Source organism: Bos mutus, chromosome X (genome assembly GCF_027580195.1).
Source record: "Bos mutus isolate GX-2022 chromosome X, NWIPB_WYAK_1.1, whole genome shotgun sequence".
Taxonomy (NCBI): Eukaryota; Metazoa; Chordata; class Mammalia; order Artiodactyla; family Bovidae; genus Bos; species Bos mutus.
In genome coordinates, this window is record NC_091646.1 from 87130875 (window position 1) to 87142265 (window position 11391).

At 42.1% G+C, this 11391-nt stretch overlaps 1 protein-coding gene across 2 annotated transcripts; it reads right to left on the reverse strand.

Annotated features, from left to right (window-relative positions):
* Nucleotides 1–10473: 10473 nt before the first annotated feature.
* Nucleotides 10474–11064, reverse strand: DUSP21 (dual specificity phosphatase 21). Of its 2 annotated transcripts, XM_070365499.1 has the most exons (2): nt 10897–11064; nt 10598–10786 (listed from the first exon to the last, which is right to left on the reverse strand). In XM_070365499.1, exons 1-2 carry the CDS (start codon nt 11062–11064, stop codon nt 10598–10600), a joined length of 357 nt encoding a protein of 118 aa, XP_070221600.1. The 2 variants fall into 2 exon arrangements, with proteins under 2 accessions (XP_005891410.1, XP_070221600.1); XM_005891348.2 differs by having other exon boundaries at nt 10474–11064.
* Between the last annotated feature and the right edge of the window lie 327 nt (nt 11065–11391).

The following is an 11391-nucleotide window of genomic DNA, read 5'->3' on the forward strand; positions in this document are numbered from 1 at the left end:
AACACATTCGAGTCAGTTCTAATGAGGTGGATGAACCTACAATCTATTATACAGAGTGAAGTAAGTCAGAAAGAGGAAGATAAATATCATATTCTAACACATATATATGGAATCTAGAAAAATGGTACCGAAGAATTTATTTACAGGTCAGCAATGGAGAAACAGACATAGAGAATAGACTTATGGACATGGGGGGAGGGGAGGAGAGGGTGAGATGTATGGAAAGAGTAACATGGAAATTTACATTACCGTATGTAAAATAGATAGCCAAGGGGAATTTGCTGTATGGCTCAGGAAACTCAAACAGGGGCTCTGTGTCAGCCTGGAGGGGTAGGATGGGGAGGGAGATGGGAGGGAGTTTCAAAAGGGAGGGAATATGTGTATACCTATGGCTGATTCATGATGAGGTTTGACAGAAAACAGAAAAATTCTGTAAAGCAATTATCCTTCAATAAAAAATTAATTAATTTTAAAAATATATGCCTGAAGAGCCCAGGAAATGCACTGGCATGAGGGATGCATCTAGGTGAGGTGTCAAAATTCTGTAGATTGACTTAAGAATGAGGGCCTGATAGAGTTCACATCCAGGGAAGTGGACTACAGGACCAGGGTTGCCTTATGATTTTTGCAGGCTTTGGGCACTTTTGCCTTTGTGGGGAAAAAAATCTTAAATATTGTAATTTTACTACTGCATTGGAATAAAGATGAATATAATCCAAAAAAAAAAAAAATTATCTGCCTGCCAATGCAGGAGACATGATTTTGATCTCTAGTCTCGGAAGATTCTGCATTCCTTGGGGGCAATTAAGTCCTTGGGCCACAACTATTGAAGCTCACACGCACTGGAGCTCATGCTCCACACCACGAGAAGCCACTGCAATGAGAAGTCTGTGAGGCGCAACTAGAGAGCAGCCCCTGCTCCCCAGAACTAGAGAAAAGCCCTTGCAGCAATGAAGACCCAGTGCAGCCAAAAATTAATCAATCAATAAATAATTTTTTAAAAAACGCTCAAGGATGGAGAAGTCATGGAAGGGAGCCTTGTCAAGCCAAAATAGAAGTGCATCCAAATAACTGCATCATATAAATCTCACTATGGTTTCTCAAATTGTGTTCTGAACTTTTTAAATAAGAAAAAACTATGTGAATCTTAAAACCTGCATTAACATTTTCATGAGTTAGATTGTAGAAGGAGGTAAAGATCAAATGTACTAAATTCTGTATCTCAAAAGCATGATTCAAAACATGCTATTTCATTCTGAACCCAGCAATTAGATAAAAATAAGTTTAGAAAAGCTTTTGAAAAACTTAAACATCCATGCCACATAATATATATACTATATCAACTCAGCAAATAGAAAGGTATAGTAAAAAGTACAAGTTGCCCCTTCCTCCAGGTAACTGCTTTCAACTAATAGAATAAAATGCTTTCTAAAACAATGGAGAAGATAAAAACAAAACTGAAAATAAAGAAAATGGCTCAGGAATGTTAATAAATGTCACAGAACAAAATGGCATAAAATGAAAGTTTTCAGGATTTTAAAATGTAAACCCTCTATTAAAAGACTTCTTGAATAGAAGAAATTTAAGTATAATCTAGTTACAAAAGACAGTATTTTTAAAATGACATAGTCATAAAACAATTATACTCCAATAAAGAAATTTTTTAAAAATTTAAACAAAAAGTAAATAAATAATAATTAAAATAAAAAATTTTAAATGATGTAGTTTGCTACAAAGTAAAAAATAGGCAAAGATATATTCGACAAATACAGACTAAAAATAAATGAGAGGGAGAGGAGTTGGCAATGTTACTGAATCAAGATAAAAAGCATTAATGAGGCAAAGAGAGCTTTATATTGGTAAAAGGGTACAAATAGAATTCTCATTGTGTTGATGTTCAATGCCAGAATATCATTCTATCAAAATATATAATCAAAATTGTATTAGTCAAGGTTCTCCAGACAAACAACACAATAGAGAGAGATTTATTTGAAGGAATTTGCTCTTGTTATCATGGGGACTGGCAAGTCCAAGGTCTGTATATCTGTAGGGGAGGGCCAACAGGCTAGAAACTCAAGTAAGAGTCGATGCTGCAGGCTACATCCCAAGATCTACAGGGAAGGCCAGCAGCCTGAAAATTCAGTCAGAGTTTCTGTGTTGTAGTCTTGTGACAAAATTGCTGCTTCTCTGGGAAACCTCAGTCTTTGCTCTTAAGGCCTTCAGCTGATTGGAAGGGGCCCACCCACATAATGGAGGTAATTTGCTTTAGTCAAAGTCAGCTGACTACTAATGTTAATCCCATCCACAAATACCTTACAGCTATATCTAGACTAGTGCTTGACCAGACAGATGTGCACCATAGCCTGACAAGTTAACATGTAAAATTAACCATCCAAGAAATATCAGGAGAAATTGACATATAGACAGTAGCAGTATAAGACTAACATACCTCTTAGTTATTGGACATATCAAGCAGACCAAAAACTAAATTAAATATAAGGAATATGAATACTATTAACAAACTATATAATATACTATGGATTATAGATAAACTGTATATGAATATAACATATACTTTTTATATTATAAATTCTATAAATAGAATAGTGGTAGCAATCTGAAAAAAATGTAATGTTGGATCTGTGTCTCACACTTTGTACTAGAATATATCCCACAGAGATAAATATTTACATGTTACTTGGAGATCAGTGATAGACTTTTTAATGTAATTTTGAAGTTTGGAAAGGCTTTCAGGGAGTGACGCAGAACCCAAGTCATACAAATAATAAATAAATTTGAATTAAAAAGTTATCTCTGCCTGGCAAATCCATTCTTTTTTAACTGAGTTCTTTTACTTTAAATGAGTCCTTACTGAGCTGTAACCAGTCTTCTGTATTCCCATTTGGCCTGTGGGACCTTAGTTCCCTGACCAGGGATTGAACCTGCACCCTCAGCAGTTAAAGCACAGAGTCCTAATCACTGGACCACCAGGGAATGCTTAGGCAAATCCATTCTGTTAGTCACTCAGTTGTGTCTGACTCTTTGTGACCCCAAGGACTGTAGCATACCAGGCTCCTCTGTCCATAGAATTCTCCAGGCAAAAATACTGGAGTGGGTTGCCATGCCCTCCTCCAGGGGATCTTCCCGACCCAGGGATAGAACACAGCTTTCTCACATTGCAGGCAGACTCTTTACCAACTGAGCCAACAGGGAAGCCCTTCTAAGCAAAGCCAAAAGACAAGTGAAAAATCGGAGATAATATTTGAAATTCTTATCACAGATGCTTTATTTCTCTGAGTTCTTACAAATCAATAAGAAAAAAAGGCCAACAATGTAATAAAATACTGATACTAGTAGCATGGCTTAGACAGTAAAGAATTTGCCTGCAATACAGGTGACCTGGGTTTGATCTCTGGGTTGGGAAGATCCCCTGGAGAAGGGAATGGCTACCCACTCCAGTGTTCTTGCCCGGAGAATCCCATGGACAGAGGAGCCTTAGAAGGATACAGGAAAAACTCATAACATTAAGTGCTTTTGGGAAACAGAACTAGTTGGTTAGAGGACAGAGATGAGACTTTTCACTCTCTATGCCCTTAGGTACCATTTGAATGCTGAACCACAAGTATATTACCTATTTAAACATTAAAATTTTTAAATGGTAAAAACATGTATTAGAATCCTACCCATAAATAATACACTCACTATTCATAAGACAGGTAATAAGAAAATCTCAGTGCTCTAAAAACAAAAATTATACAGGCCATCTTCTGTGACCACCATGCAATAAAGCTGGATATGAATGCAAACTCTCACTGTCCCCAGCGCAGACATACCTAAACTTGGAGCCTCAAGGGTTCAATCAAATTTATCACATATGCCTTCTAACTCGGTCAAGTTCTATGCTCATTTTTTATTCCTTCATCATAGAGTCTGTTGAAGAAAGAAGCCAACTGTGAGTCCAAATTCTAACACTGTTAAGCCCTATTTCAGAAAGTCTTATTAAATACACTTTCTGAACACAGATACCTGACTGAGACCTTGATACATCTCTCCAAATGGAGAGGACCTGGCAGGGAATCTGGCCCAAGCACCAAAAGTTTACCCTAAAATTCATGTTTCCACTGCCTTCTCTCCCCTTACTAGGCATTTCTCAAAAGGTGATCAAGAGGTCACTTCTCCAAATGCCTCAATCTCATGAACAGGGAAATAGTGAAGGTGTACCAGAAGGAGACACACAGGTAGCTGAAGATGGACTCTCAAGGACCCATAGGTAAACATAACCCTCTTATTTTATATATTTACTTCTTTACTGCAACAGCATAGTCAGAACGGATAGTCATGTGATGTCACAGATGTCTCTTTGGTAATGTAACAGATATGATGGTAAATGCTGTAGCAAGCAAAACTGTTTGAAAAATTGAATGGTAAAGAGTTGAATGAGGGTGTGTTAGTATGTGTGTGTCAGTCGCTCAGTTGTGTCCAACTCTTTGTGACCCCATAGACTACTGGGCTCCTCTGTCCTTGGGATTCTTCAGACAAGAATACAAGAGTGGGTTGCCATTCCCTTCTCCAGGGGATCTTCCCAACCCAGGGATCAAACCGTAGTCTTCTGTATTGCAGGCAGATTCTTTACCATATGAGCTACCAGGGAAGCCCATACGTTAGGATACTAAATTACAATTTTATAATAGCATGAGAAGTTGGAATTAAGATACACAAATTTCAGAAATAAGATCAATACTTTACTGATCAAGTTTCACATTCTGGGTAGATGATCTTTTATTTAAATGTTTATATGTGTAGAAACACATACAGTGTGTTCTATTTTTGCTTTTCAGTCCTCTAATACCTGGTTAAGCTGTTTTTTTTTTTTAATTGGAGGAAAATTGTTTTACAATGTTGTGTTGGTTTCTGTTGTACATCAATGTGAATCAGCTGTAAGTATATGTATATTCCCTTCCCTCTTGAGCCTTCCTCCCACTTGCCCATCCCACCCCTAAACAGTTCTTTATATTAGATTTTCTCTGATGAAATAACTATTATGGTTTCTGTTCTCCTGATTCAACCTTGACCAATACCCAAGAAAACAGTAATTTCGATTAAAACTACCATAACTATTAAAATGACCCCTTCAGAAGAGAAAAAGAAAGAATCTAACAATAACAACAGCAAAAAGCCTCTGAAGAAGAACCATCACTGTGGGATTGAGGTGGAGGGGGAAATGTCATTGGTCTATCAAATGTTACAGCCTATTATGAAGCTGCACCAATTTTAAGGAATGTGATACTGGCACAGGAAGAGATAGACAATGTAACAAACCAGAAGGAACAAGTTCAGTTCAGTTCAGTTGCTCAGTCGTGTCTGACTCTTTGTGACCCCATGAATCGCAGCACGCCAGGCTTCCCTGTCCATCACCAACTCCTGGAGTTCACTCAAACTCACGTCCATCAAGTCGGTGATGCCATCCAGCCATCTCATCCTCTGTCGTCCCCTTCTCCTCCTGCCCCCAATCCCTCCCAGCATCAGGGTCTTTTCCAATGAGTCAACTCTTCACATGAGGTGGCCAAAGTATTGGCGTTTCAGCCTCAGCATCAGTCCTTCCAAAGAATACCCAGGACTGATCTTTAGGATGGACTGGTTGGATCTCCTTGAAGTGCAAGGACTCTCAAGAGTCTTCTCCAGCACCACAGTTAAAAAGCATCAATTCTTCAGCACTCAGCTTTCTTCACAGTCCAACTCTCACATCCATATATGACCACTGGAAAAACCATAGCCTTGACTAGACGGACCTTTGTTGGCAAAGTAATGTCACAAAAGCAGACACAAATATTTATGGTCGTTTTGATAGCTTATGGTGAATGATGTAGGATTTGTGATCTCCGAAGAAGAAGATTTAGCTTCAGGATCAGGAACCAGGCTTGATCACTCAAGAGCTTTTGTGTAGCAGAGTTTTATTAAAGTAAGAAAAGGGACAGAGAAAGCTTCTGACATAGACATCAGAAGGGGGATGGAGAGTGCCCCACTCACTAGTCCTACCAAGGGAATTATATACTTTTTAATTCGTTATTACAATAAATCAAAAGAATGTCTCAAGGTTGTAAAGATCTTACTAGACCCACTCCTATAGTATACATTTTAAGATAACTGAAGTCGCTCAGTTGTGTCCGACTCTTTGCGACCCCATGGACTGTAGCCTATCAGGCTCTTCCGTCCATGGGATTTTCCAGGCAAGAGAGCTGGAGTGGATTGCCATTTCCTTCTCCAGGGGATCTTCCCGACCCAGGAATCGAACCTGGGTCTCCCGCATTGCAGGCAGACACTTTACCGTCTCAGCCGCCAGGTGGGGTATCCTATAATATACATTTTAAGATAACAGGATTAGCCAGAAGGTTTTCAGGAAGGAGAAACATGTCCTCAAGCAGGATACATTATTGTTATACAATCGTTACTAAGGAATGTAGAAAAAAAATGTTTGTCCTTTCCTTCTTCTTGAGAATTCCAGACCCCTATCTCCTCCTTGAGAGTCCCAGACCCCTTTTTCCTCCTCAGGGACCCTGGACTTATTATCAACCTGCCTGGGAATTGACTTTTTCAGTTTTGCAACATCTCAATCTACTTACCTTAGTCTCAAGAGAAATGCAGGAAAAGAGAACCCCATCTGCCTGTCATCTCTTGACTCCTGAGCTGTTGCTGCTTTGGGCAAAGTCTTTAACCTCTTGGAACCTCAGATTTCTCATTTGTAGGATGTAGATAATAACTACCACGAAGGGCTGTTGAAAAGACTTGAGATATTGTCATAAAGTGCCCAGTACTATGCATGGCATATAATAGCTTCCTAATAAACAGTTGTTATTATTTTCTTTCACTATAACTCATAGTCTACTTTTAATGGTTGCAGTCTTTTTTCCAAGTGACATGATCCTTTTCTTCTCTGTGTGTGTCTGTCTGTGTTAGAGCACTTTATGCATACTCCCCTCAAACTAGAGACAACCTTGCTATGGACTGAATTGTATCCTCCCCCTAAAATATGTTTAAATCCTAAACTAGCCCAGAATGTGGCCTTATTTGGAAATAAAGTTGTTGCAGTTGTACTAAAGTAGAAGGAGCCCAAATATGACTGGTGTCCTCTAAGAAGAGGGAAATTTGGACACAGGTATGCCCAGAGGGAAGACAGACACATAGCCATGTGACCACAGAAGCAGATACTGGAGTGATGCATCTACAAGTCAAGGAATGTTAAGGATCACTGGCAACAACCAGAAGCTAGGAAGAGACAAGGAAGAAATCTCTCCACTTCCCATCCTGCACGCCCGACAGGTCTCAGAGGTATCATGTCCCTGAAGAGACTTCCATTTAGGACTCTGGCTTCCAGAACTGTGAGAAAATAAATTTCTGTGGTTTTAAGCCACCTAGTTATCAGTATTTTGTTACAGCAGCCCTTAGGAAAGTAATACAAACCTAAATAATCTTCACAGGTGAATGCAAAACAAACTGTGATACATCCATACAATGGACTACAACATGGGTAAATCTCAAAGACGCAGAAGCCAGTCTGTGGAGGGAGGGGTGGTATCAATGGAGGTTGTATCCTGTATGATTCCATTTATGTGAAATTTTCTTAAAAGCAAGTAAATAGGATGGAGAACCAATCAGTGTTTGTCAGAGGCTGAGTGGGGCCAGAGTTTGACTACAAGGGAGACATGAAGAAAATTTCTAGAATCATGAAACTGCTCTGTGTCCTGATTGTGACAGAGGTTATACAAACATATGCATTGTTAACACTGATAGAACTGTATGTTCAAAGAGAGTTAATTTCATAGTGTGTTAGTGAAAGTGTTAGTCGCTCAGTCATGTCCAACTCTGTGTGACCCCCTGGACTGTAGACTGCCAGGTTCCTCTGTCCATGGAATTCTCCAGGCAAGAATATTGGAATGGGTTGCCATTCCCTTCTCCAGGACATCTTCCTGACCCAGGGATCAAACCCAGGTCTCCTGCATTGCAGGTGGGTTTTTTACCATCTGAGCCACCATGGAAGACATGTTGTGTTAAATTAGGTATTAAAAAAAAAAAATGAAAATGGGCCTTCCCTGGTGGTCCAGTGGCTATGATTCCAAGCTCCCAATGCAGGGGGCCCAGGTTTGATCCCTGGTCAGGGAACTAGATCCCACATGCTACAGCTAAGAGTTCTTATGCTGCAACTAAGACTCAGCACAGCCAAATTAATAAATAAAAACATATTAAAAAATAAAAATAAAAACACATGCATATATATATATATATATAATATACCTAAACAAATTGCTTTTCAAGATACTTGAAAAGAGATTTTTCTTCTGGGTTTCTGCCACAAAGGCTGCTTTGGGGGAATTCTGCCACACTAATCCTGGTCTTCTGGGAGCCAGTCTTTCCATCTGTAGAAGGAGAGGATCCAACTAGAGCAGAGGTTTTCATAGCAACCCCCCTCCACTCCCCCAAATTGTATCCCTGGGCACTCCTTTTGTGGAAGTGGGAGTGAGGGTCGGTTTGGAGAGAAAGGGCATTTGGACTCCACTGTGGTATGAACCCACAAGTCTACATCAACAGTTGTGCTTTCTGACTCATATATATTTTTATGTAGAGTAATCAGGATTAGAATAGCTGCTACCAAGCCAGAGTCATATACCTAGAGAATTTAAACAATCCTAGATTTCAGGGCCTACTTCTGGGGCCCACTCAATTGTCCCTTTGGCAAGTGTCCCCACGGATCCTAGTTGATCCCAGGGCTCTGGCTCTAATGGTCAGTGATTCTAAATAAGACCTTTGGGTGCGGAACAGGGGGCCCTGGAATAGTGCTTCTTGTTTTCACACGGATTAAACACAGTGATACAATGGGAACGCTGAAAGGGCTCTGAATCTAGGCCTCCTGTGAGATAGGGTCCGAAAGAAACTTACCCCCATTTGTTTTAAAGGCAAGATAACTTTTAGAAAGAGAATTCTGTAGACAAAAAGGGGCCATACACAGATGGGGAAAAGGCCCTTATGAGGATGGGTGTGCTGACCTCCAACTGGCAGGGCCAACGAGTAACCTTAATAACAAGAATAGCCTTTTCCTCTAAGCAGGAAACCATCTGCTTGCTAGGTCTCACACTAAGGAATCTAATCCTCACAACAACCCTGGGAGAGACAGGCTGTCATTACTTTGACAGGTGAGGAAATAGAGGCTCTGAGAGGCCCCAGTCATAAGGGGTGGGGTGACAGAGTTGAGTCCTGGCCAGCAGCTCCAACCTACTACGCAACAGCCCATGAGAGCAACAGAGGCCTGGTGTCAGGCGGACTTTCTCTGTTTTAGCAAGTGCCTTGGAGAAAGGGGGCTTCCTTGGTGGCTCAGACAGTAAAGAATCTGCTTGACAGTGCAGGAGATGCAAGAGACACGGGTTCAATCCCTGGGTAGGGAAGATCCCCTGGAGAAGGAAATGGCAATCCATTCCAGTACTCTTTCCTGAAGAATTTCATGGACAGAGGAGCCTGGCAGGCTGCAGGCCATGGGATCGCAAAGAGTTGAACACGACTGAGCTACTAACACTTTCACTTAGAGAAAGGGATTAATGTTTATTTCTCACAAAGGCTGGTGGGGGTTGCTGAGGGCACTTTGGGCCCTTGCCATATAGTAGATTACTGGAAAAAAAAAATTTTTATATGCTTTATATAGTGGCATTGGGGCTTCCCTGGTGGCTCAGTGGTAAAGAATCTCCCTGGCAATGCAAGAGACTCAGGTTCAATCCCTGGGTTGGGAAGATTCCCTGGAGAAGGAAATGGCTACACACTCAAGTATTCTTGCCTTGAGAATCCCATGGACAGAGGAGCCTGACATGGGGTCGTAAAGATTCGGACACAACTGAGCGACTAAGGACACAGTGGAATTTTTTTTTTTTTTTTGAAAATTATTTTATATGCAAATTGAATTTAGAAAGCCAGAGTTGGGTCACTGTGGTTGAAGGTGGGGGCAGGAGTATCCCGGGGCTCCCCCAGGACTCCCGGCGAACCCCAAGAAGGCCACTTATCCAGTAGGTTGGCACTTACTGCAAGAAGCATGCACAGTCAGAGACATGTACCATGTCTAAGGCTCTGGCTTTGGGTTGGGAAGAACCAGGTGGGGTTGGGGGTGGAGGTGGGAGGGGACACTCACCCCTGGGTTAGTCAGCCTCTGGCTGGTCCCAGGCTACAGGTTCATCTGAGCTGGACACCAGCTTGCCCACCCTCCCCTCTGGCCAGGCCCCAGCAGTCATGACCGGCCACTCACAGGATAAGAAGCATTGTCACCATTTTCCATTTAATGAATTTTATCCTTTAAAGATAAGCACACTAAGATAAGAACTTCAGCCTCCTCCTTCCCCCCTTTTTGCTTGCCCATGTAAAAAGGGGTTTCTAGTTTCTTTATCAATAAAAGTTCAATGTTCACCTCAGTCAAGGTTGGTGCAGGATCTGAAGCAGAAGTTAGGAGCTGTCCGGAATGACTCCCATCAGCGTCATCAAACAGATTTCTTTCTCATAGACATCAGGAATCATCCCCATTGAGGAACTGATCATGTGAACAGTGTTCTTGCTAAACAGCTTGAATTCATAATAGATAAGCTGCTCCCAAAAGCCGTTGTTGGGCCGGATGGTGGGGCGGCAGGACTTGGTCCACGTGTGGGCGTCCAGCAGCGACATGGAGTGGTACTTCATCAGGTAGGCGAGGCAGAAGGTGGCAGAGCGGCTCACCCCGGCAGCACAGTGTAGCAGCGTTCGGCCTTGCTTCATCTCCACGCTGTGGATGTGATCTGCAATAAAGTCAAAAAAGTCATAGAGGCGCGAGTTGGGAGCATCGGCCAGCGGCACTTTTACGTACTGGATGTCTTCTAAGAACGTGTCGGTCGCCTCCATCGACACGTTGATGACAGTGGTGATGTGGTTGGTAGACAGCATGGCTTTGTCCTTGGCTGCCACAGCGTCGCTGAGGTACAGACTCTTGGTAATCTGGGAGAGGCCATGGGCCGCGGGCTGCCGGACAGCTTGAATCGGAAACGGACACAGAGGCGTTGTCATAGAGGCGGTGGCACAGCAGTCTCTGCGGTGTCCTGGGAGCGAGTTCAGGAAGCAACAGCTCTGTGATGTCTCTGGAGAGGCTCTGGGCGACAATATGCTGGTAACCCACTGGTCACCCTCCTTCTTCACTCCGCCCCTCGATTCCCCTTCCCCACCCCACCTCCCGTCCCTCGAGGGCGTCACAATTCCCCACAGCCCTTCCCATTGGTTCCCATGGCAATGGCCGCTTGCAACATGGAGGACTTGGCCGCAGAGCCAGATCTTCAGAGAAACCCCAGATCTCTCTTTTTAATCTTTCTTCATAGTTACTTATTTTCAGAGCTTATG

What these genes read in the sequence shown, in the direction of transcription:
- DUSP21 (XM_005891348.2), bottom strand. Translation starts at nt 11,064, where the DNA reads ATGACAACGCCTCTGTGTCCGTTTCCGATTCAAGCTGTCCGGCAGCCC.